This window comes from Phyllobates terribilis, unplaced genomic scaffold (assembly GCF_046119375.1).
Source record: "Phyllobates terribilis strain yellow unplaced genomic scaffold, ASM4611937v1 Scaffold_3__8_contigs__length_932513732, whole genome shotgun sequence".
In the NCBI taxonomy this organism is placed as follows: Eukaryota; Metazoa; Chordata; class Amphibia; order Anura; family Dendrobatidae; genus Phyllobates; species Phyllobates terribilis.
The window spans coordinates 411,459,558-411,476,573 of NW_027362763.1; the positions used below are offsets into that span (position 1 = coordinate 411,459,558).

General features: G+C 46.7%; 1 protein-coding gene across 1 annotated transcript; it reads right to left on the bottom strand.

Moving 5' to 3' along the window:
* Positions 1–11,643: 11,643 nt before the first annotated feature.
* On the bottom strand, positions 11,644–12,009 carry LOC141258558 (uncharacterized). The gene has a single exon (XM_073673536.1). It carries the CDS (start codon positions 12,007–12,009, stop codon positions 11,644–11,646), a length of 366 nt encoding a protein of 121 aa, XP_073529637.1.
* Between the last annotated feature and the right edge of the window lie 5,007 nt (positions 12,010–17,016).

The following is a 17,016-nucleotide window of genomic DNA, read 5'->3' on the forward strand; positions in this document are numbered from 1 at the left end:
AGATGGAGGAGGAGGTGCAGGAGCTGAACAATGTGATTACATTGAGGTTACTTTGGCGAGTCTGTTTTTTATACTAAAGAAAGATCCTACTGTTTTGGTTTTTTTACGTTATTTTTTAAGAAAAATGCATTCATCAGGAAATGTCATTTTAACATTTTACAACCTTATCTGGCAATGTGGTGTGTGACACATCATCAGACACATCCTGTTTCATTTATGATGGGGGGACTCTCAAAGTCACAAAGCCTATTTTTATAGGGCTATCAAACGGCCCTTATTATTCTTAAAAGGCCAGCAGTGGGCCCTCGCTATTATTAGAGAGCAATCAGCCGGCTATGCTTTGTTGTTCCCATTATTAACGAGTGGGTCTCCTATACAGTTGTTGCGTGTGCAGTGACTGCAAGGGCTGCCAAAAATTCAGATGCAAACCAATACCCCTTTGAAGAGACATAGAGGAGGGTCTCAGTAAAAAAAATATTCCCATTATAAAGGAGTGGGTCTCCTATAGTGGTAATGCCCATGCTGTGACTGCAAGAGCTGCGAAAATTGGGAAAAAACCCCAATGACATTTTAAAGACACATAGAGCAGGGCCACAGTAATGACATGTTTCCATTACAAAGGAGCGGGTGTGCTATACAGTTATAGAGTATGCAGTGAGTCCAACGGTTGAAAAAATTTAGGAAAAATCCAACTAAGAATATAAAGACACATAGAGCAGGGCAACGCTAATGAGTACGACAGGTTCCCATTAGAAAGGAGAGGGTCTGCTTTACAGTTATAGGGTATGTAGTGAGTCCAATGACTGACAAAATTTAGGAAAAACTGCACTAAGAATTTAAAGACACAGAGCAGGGCAACAGTAACGAGTACGACATGCTCCCATTAGAAAGGAGAGGGTCTGCTATACAGTTATAGGATATGCAGTGAGTCCAACGGCTGACCAAATTTAGGAAAAACCCCAATAAGATTTTAAAGACACATAGATCAGGGCCACAGTAATGAGTACAACCTGTTCCCATTAGAAAGGAGAGGGTAAGTGATGCACCAAAGGGATGGGGACTCGGCTCCCGGGCCTTGCTGCTGGTTTTGGGGGATGCCGCGATGGCCGGTTCCCAGGGCCGTACCCTGGGGTCACTCTTAAAAGTGAGGAAAAATGGGGGAGAGGTGTATGGGAAAGGGGAAAGTTTGTGACGCCACCCGTGGTGTCTGGTGAGGATCACCAGCGCTGCTACAGTCCTCTGAGGCCGGTGGTCAGGCAGCTTTCTTGGTGCGGCTCCCCACAGGTGGAGAGGGGCCTCAGGGCAGTGTAGGAGAAGGGATGCAGGATAGAGCTTTGGCGGGTGCAGTGCCGCGGAGGAAAGAATAGACAGAGGCAGTATTTGAAGTCATCCAAGTCTTTACTCACGGTGGTGCTTTCACAGCTCAGAGCTTCTCTCTGCTGTCACACGGCGAGCTGCGGCCGCCAGGGTGGGGTTCAGCACACTCCAGGTAGCTCAGGAGCGCTTCACAGGAACCCCCGCTCTAAAGTTTTCCTCTCCTTGTGAAGCTTTTGTCACCTTGTGTCCCCCACTGTGTCCCGTACGGGTACTGCGATGTCCTTGATGGGTAGCTTGTAGCTCCCAGACCGACTGGGTGCCCTTCTTGGTTACTAGTGGTGAGAACTTGGCGTAAGGCCGGGTCCCTCTGGATGAACTCAGATTAAGGAATACAGGTGGCAACTCCGCTCCGTCCGTATCCCCCTGGGATCCACATAAGCCTCCGAACTTTTAGGACAGAGACGTGAAGTGCAAAGTCAGATAATCGGGGACCGGTACCCCCTATTGTGGCAGGGTCTCTCTGGCAGGGCCAGAATAAGGTATGCAGGTGGCGACTCCGCTCTGTCCGCACCCCCTGAGATCCTTTCGCCTGTGGAGCTTTACTCCTCTGCTCCCCTCCTGGGCCTTATTGGTTGGACTCTGACCGGGGACAGAGCCGGTTTTAACTCTGCCCCAGTCCCCCGTCTCGAAGCCTGAGACCGGGAACCGTGGACCCTCCAGCCGGCAGCAGCTTTGTGCTGACTTGCCGACCCAAAGACCCACGACCAAAGACCCGGTTATCAAAATGGCCTCCAGTTATATATGATTCCATTAAGTGCTAAAGTAAAGTGCTTCCTCCACCCTCACTCACTACTTGGTTCCCCCTAACTTTGGTTCCCCCCCAACTCCTCCATTCTGGACCAGGGCAGCACTATGGTGCTTTTAGACCCCCTTCAGAACTGGAGTGGTGTAGTGTTGAGTGTGTGGTTCGGGTCCTGTGTGGTGCTCCATCCTTACCTTGGAGAGGAGATACCACACCTCATTCTGAGGCGCAGTACCCATGTGGTGACTGAACCCTCAGGGGCGCCACATATGCTATACAGTTATAGGGTATGCAGTGAGTCCAACGACTGACCAAATTTAGGAAAAACCCCACTAAGAATTTAAAGACACATAGAGCAGGGCCACAGTAACGAGTGCGACATGTTACCATTAGAAAGGAGAGGGTCTGCTATACAGCTATAGGGTATGCAGTGAGTCCAACGACTGACCAAATTTAGGAAAAACCCCAGTAACAATTTAAAGACACATAGAGCAGGGCCACAGTAACGAGTACGACTTGTTCCCATTAGAAAGGAGAGGGTCTGCTATACAGTTATAGGATATGCAGTGAGTCCAACGGCTGACCAAATTTAGGAAACACCTCACTGAGATTTTAAAGACACATAGAGCAGGGCCACAGTAACGAGTACGACATGTTCCCATTAGAAAGAAGAGGGTCTGCAATACAGTTATAGGGTATGCAGTGAGTCCAACGGCTAACAAAATTTAGGAAAAACCCCAATAAGAATTTAAAGACATATAGAGCAGTGCCACAGTAATGAGTACGACATGTTCCCATTAGAAAGGAGAGGGTCTGCTATACAGTTATAGTGTATGCAGTGAGTCCAACGGCTGACCAAATTTAGTAAAAACCTCACTAATAATTTAAAGACACATACAGCAGGGCCACAGTAACGAGTACGACATGTTCCCATTAGAAAGGAGAGGGTCTGCTATACAGTTATAGGGTATGCAGTGAGTCCAATGGCTGACCAAATTTAGGAAAAACCCCACTAAGAATTTAAAGACACATAGAGCAGGGCCACAGTAACGAGTGCGACATGTTACCATTAGAAAGGAGAGGGTCTGCTATACAGCTATAGGGTAGGCAGTGAGTCCAACGGCTGACTAAATTTAGGAAACACCATAGTAAGAATTTAAAGACACATAGAGCAGGGCCACAGTAATGAGTACGACATGTTCCCATTAGAAAGGAGAGGGTCTGCTATACAGTTATAGGGTATGCAGTGAGTCCAACGGCTGACCAAATTTAGGAAAAACCCCACTAAGAATTTAAAGACACATAGAGCAGGGCCACAGTAACGAGTACGACATGTTCCCATTAGAAAGGAGAGGGTCTGCTAGACAGTTATAGGGTATGCAGTGAGTCCAATGGCTGGCAAAATTTAGGAAAAACCTTACTAATAATTTAAAGACACATACAGCAGGGCCACAGTAACAAGTACGATATGTTCCCATTAGAAAGGAGATGGTCTGCTAGACAGTTATAGGGTATGCAGTGAGTCCAACAGCTGACAAAATTTAGGAAAAACCCCACTAAGAATTAAAAGACACATAGAGCAGGGCTACAGTAACGACAAATTCCCATTAGAAAGGAGTGGGTCTCCCATAGGGTTGGCCTATGCAGTGAATGCAAGGTCTGAAAAAAAAATTGGGAGGACCTCAAATGCCCCTTAGAAGAGACTTAAAGGGCCTCATAAAAAAATGTTTGTGTTAGAAAGGAGAGGGTCTCCTATACTTGTAATGCCCATGCAATAAGTGTATGGACTGACAAACATTTATTCCGGGGGGATATACATGAACATAATGTATAAAAAAAAATTTTAACGGGCATCATAAACACCCTTTAAAAAAATCATGTGGGTGTTGCATCATGGACCACGGTCACCCTGGAGATATGGTGGTGGAGGATGAGGATGAGGAGAAGGAGGAGGACAAGAGAAAATAACCAAAATCAGGACGCGTATACCCATGTGTGGGTGTGAAAAGGTGCATAGGAATACACCTCCCAAAAATAGACACTGGATTTGAGTTTATGTTACGCTGCTATCATTCAGTGGTGTTGAGAAGTCTGGCCCAATCCAGCCCTTGTTCATTTTTATAAGAGTCAGCCTGTCAGCATTTTCAGTTGACAGGCGGATGCGCTTATCAGTTATAATTCCACCAGCGGCACTAAAAACCCGCACTGGTAAAATGATAGCGGCAGGGCAGGCCAGGACCTCCAAGGCGTAGAGAGCCAGTTCATTGCACGTATCCAGCTTGGATACCCAATAATTATAAGTCACTGAGGAATCACGGAGGATGTTGGTACGGTTGGCAAGGAACTCCTTCAGCATCTTCCCAAATTTTGCACTCCTTGTGAGAGTACCCCGTGACTCAGGGCCTGTGCATAGGAGGGGCTGAGAAAATTCTCCCAGAACTTTGACAGTGTTCCCCTGCCTCTGCTGGATTGAAGTTGTGTCTCTCTCGCCTGTAGTCCTTGGTTGTCCAACAAACTTTGACCTCTGCCACCAGCATTTTCAGATGGGAATTTTTTTTATAGTTCCGCAACAAGGGCTTTCTGGTACTGCCCCATTTTTGTAGACCTGTCCGCCTCAGGAATAAGAGATATAAAGTTCTCCTTGTATCATGGGTCTAGTAGTGTCACCAACCAATAATGACAGTCACCCAAAATTTTGAGAACATGAGGGTCATGGGAAAGGCAGCGTAGCATAAATTCAGCTATGCGTGCCAGACTGCTAACAGGCAAGACTTCCGTGTCTTCACCATGAGGACGACTGACCATGCTCTCCTCCTCCTCCTCCTCCCTGTCCTCAGGCCATCCACGCTGAACAAACTGCATGACACTTGTGCAGGTAGTACCATCTATAGCGCATGAAACTAGCTCCTGTTCTTCCTCCTCCTCCTCCTCTTCCTCATTACCACCCATGTTGGAATAAGATAAGGTTGGGCTGTGGGTAATCACACTGTATGGTTCCTTGCTCCATCTCATCGTGCTCAGCCTGCAATGCATCCTCTTTGATTGTGAGCAAAGAGCATTTCAGAAGACAGAGAAGCGGATGGTGATGCTAATTATGGCGTCATTGACGCTCACCATCTTGGTGGACTCCTCAAAGTTTTGGAGGATGGTACATATGTCTGACATCCATGTCCACTCCTGAGGTCTTATGTGTGGAGTCTGAACTAAATATAGACGGCCTTGTTGATGTTGGTACTCAACAACTGCCCTCTTCTGCTCACAAATCCTTCCCAACATCTGCAGTGTAGAGTTCCAACGCGTGGGGACATCACACACCAGTCTGTGAGCCGGTAGCTGCAAACGCTGCTGAAACACGGCAAGGGCGGCAGAAGCTGTAGGTGACTTTCTAAAATAGGCACACAGGTGGCGTATTTGACAACCAGATCCGGCAGCTCCAGGTAGGATTTGAGAAACCACTGAATCACGAGGTTAAGCACATGGGCCAGGCATGGTACATGTATGAGCTCGCCTCTGAGCCGCCACCAAGTTAGGGCCATTGTCACACACGACCATGCCCGTCTGTAGGTTCAGCGGTGTGAGACACAGATCTGCCTACTCTTTCAGAGCTGTCCACAACTCTTCAGCATTGTGCGGTTTGTCATCTAAGTATATTAGCTTCAGCACAGCCTGTTGCTGCTTGGCCGAGGCAGTGCTGCAGTGCTTCCAGCTTGTGACTGATGTGGTCACTTCGGAGATAGAGGCTGAAGAGGAGAAGGAGGCTGAGGAGGATGAGGTGCAGGAGCTGTAGACTGTGAGGACAACCGTGATTGACCTAGGTCCTGCAATCCTTGGCATCGGGAGGACGTGTTCTGTCCCAAGGTCCGACTGGGTCTTGGCTTCCACTATGTTAACCTAGTGTGCCGTCAGCGAGATGTACCATCCCTGCCCACAAGCACTTGTCCACGTGTCCGTGGTTAGGTGGACTTTCTCGGTAACTGCGTTCTTGAGGGCACAGCTAATGTTTTGGGACACGTGCTTGTGCTTGTGTAATGCAGGGACAGCACACCGGGAGAAATAGTGGTGGCTGGGGACCGAGTACCAAGGGACGGCTGCCGCCATCAGGTTGCGGAATGCTTCAGTCTCCACGAGCCTAAAAGGCAACATTTCGAGCGCAAGCAGTCGCGAAATGTTGGAATTTAGTAGTGTGGCCTGTGGGGCATTGGCTGCGTATTTGCGCTTGCGTTCCAAGGACTGGTAGTAATAAGAGGGATAAAAGGGGATACAAGGGACGCAGAGTCTAAGTGTAGATGAATATGTGCATTTGCCACATTAATTTTTGGTTTTTGCACTCACCCTTTAGATGTCTTGTATTTTCACTCAAATAATCCGTATAGTGGATCAGCTCTTTGCAATCCTCTGGTCTGCAGCACAAATGCGGGAACTATGTCAGCCATGGTATAAGGCTTGCATGTTGGATAGTATAGTGGAGAGAAGGTTTCCCTTTTTTGGTGCTTCCGGAGGATAAGGATGGTTAAAGATGAATTATTTTTCTCAATATCAGATTTATTGGAACATTTTTCTAAGAACAAACAATGCGTTTCTGCCAGCAACGGCATTCATCAGGTATAATATGCACTTGTAAGGACTTCAAAGGAAGACAATCTTTATAGACTGGTTACTCTGGGGCGTTGGCTGTATATTTGCGCTTGCGTTCCAAGGACTGGGGTATGGACAACTGAACGCTGCGCTCGGACAAGGACGTGGACGTGCATCCTGATGCTGGTACTTGAGAGTGTGCAATGACAGGTGCAGGACAGGAGGCATCTTCGCATGCACAATGGACAGGGAATTGGCTTGCATGCACAACAGCGGAAGAAGCAGTGGTGCCATCCCTAGACACTGTTCCTGGACCCTGGGGTTCGGCCCACAAAGTCGGGTGCTTTGCTGACATGTGCCTGATCATGCTGGTGGTGGTCAGGCTGGTAGTTTTGCCCTCCCTGCTGATGCTGGCCTGGCAAGTGGTGCAAATGGCCTTTTTGGAGTTATCAGCAGAGTCTTTAACCCCTTCGCAACCCTGGGATTTTCTGTTTCTGCATTTTCGTTTTTTGCTCTCCTTGTTCCCAGAGCCATAGCGTTTTTATTTTTTGGTCAATATGGCGGTGTGACAGCTTTTTTTTTCTGGGATGAGTTGTACTTTTGAATGACAGTACTGGTTTTACCATATCGTGTACGGGAAAAAAATTCCAAGTGCGGTGAAATTGCAAAAAAAACCTGCAGTACCACTGATGATTTTTTTTTACCACGTTCACTGAATGCTAAAACTAACCTGCCATTATTATTCTCCAGGTCATTATGAGTTCGCAGACACCAAACATGTATAGGTTCTTTTTTTTTAAGTGGTAAAAAAAAAAATGGTGCCATTTTCCAAGACCTGCAGCGTCTCCATTTTTCGCGATCTGGGGCTGGGAGATGGCTTATTTTTTGCGCGCCGAGCTAAAGTTTTTATTGATACCATTTTTGTATAGATCAGATGTTTTGATCGCCCGTTATTGCATTTTATTGCAATGTTGTGGCTACCAAAAAAACGTAATTCTGGCATTTAGAATTTTTTTCTCGTTACGCCGTTTACTGATCGGATTAATTCTTTTTTTATATTGATAGATTGGGTGATTCTGAATGCGGAGATACCAAATATGTGTATGTGGGTTTGTTTTTTTATTATTATTTTATTTTGAATGGGGCGAAAGGAGTTGATTTAAACTTTTATATTTTTAAAAAAATAATAATATTTTTAAAAACATTTATTTTTTACACTTTTTGCTTGCTTCAATAGTCTCCATAGGAGACTAGAAGCAGCAATTACCTGATCGCCTCTGCTACATAGAGGTGATAAACAGATTACCTCTATGTAGCAGAAATGCTCCAGTGCTATGAGCGCCGACCACTAGGTGGCGGTCATAGCAATCTTTTCATGACAACTACTGGGGTCTGCTGGAGACCCAGGGTTGTCATGCTTAAGCATCGGTGACCCACGATCACGTGATGGGGTCACCGATGGGCGGGGCAAGTGACGCACTTCCAGCGAGGCAAAGTTAAATGCCGCTGTCAGAGATTGACAGCGGCATTTAACATGTTAACAGCCGCGGGTGGATCGCGATTCCACCCGCGGCTGTTGCGGGCACATGTCAGCTGTAATAATCAGCTGACATGTGCCCGGTTCAGTGTGGGCTCAGCGCCGGAGCCCGCGCTGAAAAGGGGGTGAAAGCCTGGTGTGTACTATTACATACCAGGCTGTAAAGGGGTTAAAAAACAACCATCACACTGCTTCTTCCTGCCTGTTGGGGTACTCTGCCTCCCTCCCCCTGTGTGCTGCTGGCCTCACTCTGCGTGTCCTCCTGCCAGGTTCGGTCAGTTACTATATCATCCACCACCTCGTCTTCCACTTCTGCACCCTGGTCCTCCTCTTGACTTTCTGGCAATTGTGTCTCATCATCGTCCACCTCTTGTGACACTTTCCCACTGTCCCCGTCGTATGACCGTGGCTGCTCAAATGTTTGGGCATCGCTACATGCGATCTCCTTTTGCCTCGCTTCAAGTGGACCAGGCAAGAGGCCCGAATCTATAAATGGAAAAGTGAACAGCTCTTTGGAGTCTCCAAGTGTGGGATCAGTTGTCTCTGGGCACTCGGCATGGTTGGAGAAAGGAGGATCAGGGTGAGGAATATGTGGTCCAGACTCACGGCTACTGAGACTTGACCATGTGGAAGACAGGGTGGTGGTGGTGGTGGCTAAGTGACTGGAAGCATTATCTGCTATCCAACCAATAACATTTTCACACTGCTCTGTGTTCAATATTGGTGTTCTGCAGTCCCCTAGGAATTGGGACAGGAAGGTCAGGCGAGAAGATGTGGGTGTTTGTTGTGGCACAATTTCAGCTTGCCCACGGCCTCGGCCTCTGCATGCACCATAACCATCACGTCCAGTTCCCCATCCCTTGCCACGTGCCTTGCCCATTTTAAATGGAAGACAATATCTTCCACGCTCACTACAAATGGCTGAATTTGGAGCGAACTTATATGTGATCCGTGTGACAGACAAACCACAGTTTTAAATAGCTTGCCTGTAGGTAGCTATTTTGAACAGCAAACTGGTGTCAATAGCTTCACTGACACACTGAAACTAATTTTTAATGGAGGCCAGAAAAGGCAGTATTTTCAGAAAACGTATATGTGATCCGTGTGAAGGAGAAAACACAGTTTTAAATACCTGGCCTGTAGGTAACTATTTTGAATAGCAAACTGGTGTCAATAGCTTCACTGACACACTGAAACAAATTTTTAATGGAGGCCAGAAATGGCAGTATTTTCAACGCAATTATATGTGATCTGGTTTTAAAAAGCTGGATTTTTAGCGCTGTAATATAGAAAGGACCTGGCTGTATTCTGCAGTGCCAACAAGAAAATGGCGCAGAAAAACGGTGTTCTCTGGATTGCTTTTTAAGCAAATAATGAGGATTAAGATTTTAAAAAAATTATTCCTGGCCCTGAGACCTGGGTCTATGTCTAGAAATATCTAACAGCAGCAGCAGACAAAACTGGAATGCAGCCTCTTGTGCTATATGCACTGCAGTCTGCTATATACACTGCCTGCCTGCTTATATACACTGCCTGCCTGATATCTCTGCAGATCTATTAGTCCTCAGAAGGACTGTCTGTTGAGATGGATATGTGTCTCTAATATAGTTTGGTATACCTACACTAACTAGAAACAAGCAAATCTCTCCCTAGCTCAGCAGCACCTCAACCTACACTGTCTAATTTCATAGTGACTGTGACGAGCACGGTGGCGCCAGGTCTGATATAGACCTGATGACGCTGTCCGGCCAGCCAATCACTGTAATGCCACAACCAACATGGCTGTGGCATTACAGTGAGTGTCAGACAATCCCTGCATGTTCATTGGCTTTGTAAAGAGCGCCAAACATGCAGGGAGGGGATCCGAGCTCCCGCCGAGCAACCTCGGAAATACTCGGCGAGCGCCGAACATCTCGAGCAGTGAGATGCTCGGGCGAGCACCGAGCAGTAGTGAGCATGCTTGCTCATCACTAGTGAATTCGGTAGCCAATGACACAAGGCCTTGTGCCTGGACTTTGTGGATGGTTTCCTGCACCCTGATTGGATGCCGGAATCTCCACACATTAAGTTAACAACAAAAATTACAGTCTTCCACTCCTCTGACCCCTCTCCTCATCAAACACGTCCCCCCTGCTCATCATACAGTACCACCATCCTAGCCAAAGTCCTAGCAAAAGCATTAGTGAAAACTCGATCATTTAGCGAACTTTGGCCGAATTTTGCCAATTTTGAGGAAAATGCTCATGGATCCGAACACGAATCCTAATGTGCAATGTTCGTGCTGACTTTGACATTGGCGAATGTTTTCTGAACAAGTTCGTTCATCTCTAATAGTGACTGCTCATATCTCCCAACCATGCCCATCTATTACAATTCCTAGCTAGATGCTTTCCTGATTGTAATTAGTGACATGTCCGCCACAGATTTCTTACTGTGAAAGCTCCGATACTGAGGTTGAACGTGCATGCATAATCTTTATTTTGTGGTTCTCATGTGGCTATAAACCTTGCCCATGTACATGTCATCATTAGTTACATGTACATAGGGAGTGGTAAACAACTAAGAAAGAACATATTTTGGATTTAAAGCACTATATCAAAAATGAAAGAGGCAAAACTGCAGCAGTGTCATGTAAGGCATATTGAGAATAACAAATGTGGTAGATCGCTCACTCAGCTGCACACGGAGGTAGACACAGGTACGCTGTCTCTTTAAATTTCATGTTGGTTTATTAAAGTGCAGCAGCTCAACATAAACAAGTCTGTCTCTCCAGACCTACTGAACACTAAATTCCTCAGCAGGCCGAGTATTTAAACCCAAGACCACACCCTGGGGTGGAGATATGGTGAATGACCTCTCGTCCTCACTATAGCCATTCACAAAAAACTGGCCAATTTAAATATGTCTGATTAACCCTCTCAGCACTTACCATGCAGGAGAAGACTTCCAGTTTCACATCACTGAAGCTAACTGCCTCAGTGAAACATATCTCCCCTCCGACACTCTGCTAGTGACTTTGTCACATATCCCCCCTTATGCCCAAACCGGGGGTTTTGGCACTTTTACTCGCTAAACAGGGAAGTCTGGACAAGGCATCTGCATTACTGTGTAGTTTCCTGGGCCTGTGCTCCACATGAAAATTAAAGTCCTGGAGCGCTTGAAACTACCTAGTCACCCGGGCATTCTTCCCCTTCCTTTCCCTCATCCATCTCAGGGGCGCATGATCTGATACTAGCCTGAACTTTCGGTCTAACAGATAGTATCTCAGGGTGTCAACTGCCCACTTGAAGGCCAAGCACTCTTATTATACGATGGCGTAGTTCTCACAGGCAGCAAGTTTCCTGCTTAAATACAGGATGGGATGTTCCTCCTCATTCACTTCTTGGGACAACATGGCTCCCAATCCGACCTCCTAAGCGTCTGTCTGGACCACAAACTCCTTATTGAAGTCTAGAGCAATCAAGACTGGCTGCTTACACAGGGCAAACTTTAATTCCTGGAACACTCCCTCCTCTTCAGCCGACCATTTGTCCATCGTTGTCTTTGTCCCTTTAAGCAGGTCGGTCAGGGGTGTAGCTATCATGATGAAATTCATGATAAATTGCCGATAGTACCCCACAATTCCCAGAAATGCCCTAACCTGTGTCTTGGAGGATGGATGCGGCCAATTTTGCATTGCCTCTACCTTATTCACTTGCGGCATGATTTTGCCTCTTGCGATGATGTAGCCCAAGTATTTCAGCTCTTCTTTTCCCATGGCACACTTCTTTGGGTTCATTGTAAAACCAGCCTTCCTCAGGGCATCAAGTACCACCTGGACCTTCAGCAGGAGTCTTCCTCAATGCGGGCTGAAGATCGCAATGTCATTCAGGTAAGCTAGGGCGTACTTTATGTGAAAGGCTAGGACCCAGTCTATGACCCTCTGGAAGGTTGCTGGGGCTCCCTGCAGACCGAATGGCATCCTAGTGTACTGAAAGCACCCATCAGGAGTAGAGAAAGCCGTTTTCTCCTTGGCACTTGGGGACAGACGAATTTGCCAGTATCCTTTTGTTAGGTCCAAGGTGGTGATATATCTGGCTGACCCTAGCCTCTCAATGAGCTCATCGACGTGGGGCATTGGATACGCGTCGAACTCTGACACCTCATTCAGCTTCCTATAGTCATTACACAATCATCATTCTCCATCTGGTTTCGGCTCAAGAACAGTGGGGCTTTACCAGCCGCTTTTTGACTCATTGATAACACCCAGGCTCAACATTCTCACTTCCATGGAGGTCACTTCGTGGCGGGCCTCGGGAATCCGATACGGCCTTTGATTCAATCTCACATGCGGCTCCGTCAAGATTTCATGCTCGACCACCTGCGTACAACCTGACAGCTCTGAAAACAGGTCCCGGTTCCACTGAAGCAGCTCACAGCACTGTTGCTTCTGGGCCGGTGATAGTGTCTCTGTCACTGTGACATCTTCGACTCGGGCTTCAGGATGGGCCCCGAGGCAAGTAGCTTCCACCGGTTCCCTGTCTCGCCAAGGTTTGAACAGGTTAATGTGGTACATCTGATACGGCTTTCTTCTCCCTGGTTAGTGGACCTTGTAGTTGACGTCACTCAACTTTTTGACTACCTCGTATGGCCATTGCCACTTGGTCAGGAATTTACTCTTCATCATGGGGATCAAAACCAACACTCGGTCTCCAGGGCTAAACTGTCTCAGTCTCGCTGACCGATTTTAGACCCTTGCCTAGGCCTCTTGTGCTTGAAGGAGGCTTTCCTTTACAATCAGCATCACCCTCGCGATCCGGTCTTGCATCTGGGCCACATGCTCGATGACGCTCCAGTGGGATGTTATCTCGGCTTCCCAGGTCTCCTTCGCAACATCCAATAATCCCCAAGGGTGCTGTCCGTGAAGCAACTCGAAGGGTGAGAACCCCATAGAGGCCTGGGGAACTTCCCTAATGGAGAACAGTAGGTACGGTAGTAGGCAGTCCCAGTCTTTGCCATCCTTCTCCGTGACCTTCTTAAAAATAAACTTCAGGATCTTGTTGAACTTCTCTACTAGGCCGTTTGTCTGTGGATGGTACACCAACGTCTGTAATTTGCAGAGCCTTACACAACTCATTCATCACTTTAGACATGAATGGGGTTCCTTGGTCCATCAGGATCTCCTTTGGCAGGCCTGTTCAGGAGAAAATATGGACTAGTTCATGCGCTATACCCCGGGCAGAGGAGTTTCTCAATGGTACCGCATCCGGGTTGTGTAGTTCAGCACCCCCAGGATGTATTGGTGACCCCTGGTGGACTTAATTAAGGGCCCTACAAGGTCCATAACAATTCAGTCAAACGAAACCTCTATAATGGGTAATGAGACACAACTACAAAAGTGGGACACAGGAGCAGTTAACTGACACGTAGGTCAGGACCAACAATAATTAACAACCCCCGGTGACACCCAGGCCAGTAAATCCTTTGAAGGACCCGCTCTTGGGTTTTGTTTACGCCAAGATGCCCTCCCAAGACATGAGAATGGGCTAGGTCTAATACCTTACGCCTATAGGGTCCTGGTAACAACAGCTGCTCTAACACTTCCCTTCTCTGTTTAGTGACCCAATATAACAAATCCTCATTAACTGCAAAATAAGGAAATCTGGTGTCAGCCCCTGGCTCTTGGGCGACCCCATTCATCACAGTCACATTGTCCCATGACCCTTTTAACGTAAGATCCTCCATTTGAGCAGTCCCAAAATTCTCCCCAGAAACTGCCAATTCTGGAATCTCATCCTCATGGGTCACTGTCTCGTCCTCATCGCCATGAAAAACACACAAGGGAAACTCTTCCGCCTCCGACTGCAAAGGGGATTCTTCATGGACGAACCGGCTCCTTTCTGGGTTAGTGGGTACCCTCGCCTTTCCCCACAAGTCCCAGAACAGTCTGAAGTCCTGCCCGATTATTACGGGGTGTAGCAGGCTGTCAACCACCCTGATCTCATGGTATTCAGCCCCACAGTTAGTTTTTATTGTCACACGGGCGACATGGTAATCTTTGGCATCCCCGTGAATACAGAGGACACCCACGTACTTCCCTGAGATCAACTGGTGGGGGAGTGTGGCCTTTACCAGGATCACCAAACTTCCTGAGTCCAGGAGTCCCGACACTAACACTCCATTTATGGTCACAGGACCTGACTGTGGCCCCTCACAGGGCTGATAGTCCATACTGCAGGCAGGATACGCATAGTGTGAACAGTGTCTTCCTATGCTAAAGTCCATCTGCTCAAAGGACATAGGACAATGGGCAGCTATGTGTCCAGGACCCTTGACATCGCCAGCAGATCATGTCTTTCCCAGCTGCCTTTGGCAACCCCTCACCAACCCCTTGGGACCTTGGACTCCCCCCAGTTGTGGCTCTACTCCCCCTCTTTTGGGACTCTGGCTCCCTCTGAGTACCCCAGTATGGGGATGCAGCACTACCCGGCTTCCTTAGGGACCTCTCAACCACCTGGTATCTTTCTACGAGGCCGGCCAGGTCATCCGCATTTCGGGGGTCTCCCTGGGCAACCCAGGTCTGCACCGGCCTAGAAAGGGAGTGCACAAATCTGTCCATGACAACCCACTCGACCATCTGGGCTGGAGTGGAGGACTCCGGCTTCAGCCACTTCTGTACAAGATGCAGAAGGTCAAACATTTGGGAGCGAGGGGGTTTATCACCGTAATACGCCCAGTGGTGAACCCTTTGGGGCGCTGACTGACATAGTCACTTCAGCATGTGCCAGTATTTCAGTTTTAAGTTTAACATATTCCTGGACATCTTGCAGGGCAAGGTCGCAATAAGCCTTTTGTGGTTCACAAGTCAGATATGGGGCCAGCACCTCCGACCACTGCTCCGGTGGTAGCTTCTCCCGCTCTGCCACCCTCTCAAACAGAGCCAAAAATGCCTCCAAATCATTGCCCTGCGTCATTTTTTGAATGGCTTGTCCTACCGCTCTACGAACGTACAAGTCATCACCTGGAGTTGGGGGAGGGGCTGTTGGCCACACACGAACCCCCTCTGTGAGCAATTCCATCTGCTGCTGTCAGAGCTGGTCTTGTTGCTGCTGCTGCTGTTGGTGGATCTGTTGCAATAGCAGCTTGCTTATCTCCTGCTGAGCTTTCACCAGGTGCTTGATCAGGTCCTCCATGTTGTCTGTTGTCATTTTCTGGGGATTTTGACCGCATTCTCCACTACTTGTGGTAGATCGCTCACTCAGCTGAACACAGAGATAGACACAGGAATGCTGTCTCTTTAAATTTTGTGTTGGTTTATTAAAGTGCTGCATAAACCAACATTAAGTCCATTAAAAAAAAACACAGCCCGCTGAGCAAAAACAGGAAAACCAAGACAAAATGGAAACACAAAGCACAGTCCTTGTGGTAGCAGGGATCCGCCTGCGCAGAGTTTAGCAACTCCACATGGTTCAGGTCAGCTCAACACAAACATGTCTGGAGTTCCTCTCTCCAGACCCACTGAACACTGAATTCCTCAGCAGGCCGAGTATTTAAAACCCAGACCACACCCTGTGGGTGGAGATTTACAAAAAACTGACCCATTTAAATATGTCTGATTAACCCTCTTAGCACATACCATGCAGAAGAAGACTTCCAGTTTCACATCACTGAAGCTAACAGCCTCAGTGAAACATATTTCCCCTCTGACACTCTGACAGTGACTTTGTCACACAAACAATAGGAATTTTGTTTAAAAAATATTATAAGCAAGCACTGATATGGGACATACTGTCTTTACAAAGTCATATAGATTGAAAAAAGACATAGGTGCATCAAACTCAACCTTTCTTCACAAATAATATTTTCTATTGCTCGATTATTTATAACCCACAATGCCTTATGTTCTGGGAAAAGCTTCTAGACCTTTTTTAAATACCAATATAGTGTCTGCCATTACTACCTCTTGTGGTAGGGAATTCCACAGTTTGAATGCACTAATTGTAAAGAACCTTTTCCTTTTTAGCTGCCAGAATCACCTTCCCTCCACACGTAATGAATATCCCCTGGTCTTTTGTAAGGTCTTTGGAAGGAATAAATCATAGTGAAAAATAAAATCCAGGCAAACCACTTCAACTCCTTCATGCTTTACTAATGTGGGAAGTAAAGGAAAACTGTAGGTCATTTCATGGTGCATTATGATTCATTTATTTGTTTTTCAATTATGATGCTATGTTGCATTTAATAAGCCTAACAAATCTGATTGATGAAATCAATTTCCTATGGTGCAAATCATAAATATTATATAACTAATAAACTGCCTTGTTATAGTTTTATCTTACTTTATCTTGGTTCTATTTAGGGTTCTGTTTTTTGTGTATGTGCAAACACTTCAGTAAAAACATGTAAACATGTTAGAAGTTCACACAGAGAACTTATTGATTTTGATTTGTGACCCCTGTGGCTCATCTTTTTCAGACCGTACCTCATACTGCTATATATTCAATACCATCAATAAAGAAAATAAAAGAAACAACATAATAGGCTGTCAAAGTGTGGAGTATTTAGACAAAAAGGGGAAGATACAGCTGTTGTAAAAACTGTAAAATAGTTTAGAAAAGGGAATAATTGCCAAAGAAGAAGAAGCTGTATAGGTGGGTGTGAATGCTAGACAGAGTGAGGGTAAGTTATGACGTGCGTAGATCCTTCACACTATGTTAATCTATTGACCACCATTGAAATTGACCTCAGTAAGTTTCCTTGTCTTAACATTACAACATGATACAGCTACTCCCCCACACTGTACAAT

What these genes read in the sequence shown, in the direction of transcription:
- LOC141258558 (XM_073673536.1), bottom strand. Translation starts at nt 12,009, where the DNA reads ATGAACCCAAAGAAGTGTGCCATGGGAAAAGAAGAGCTGAAATACTTG.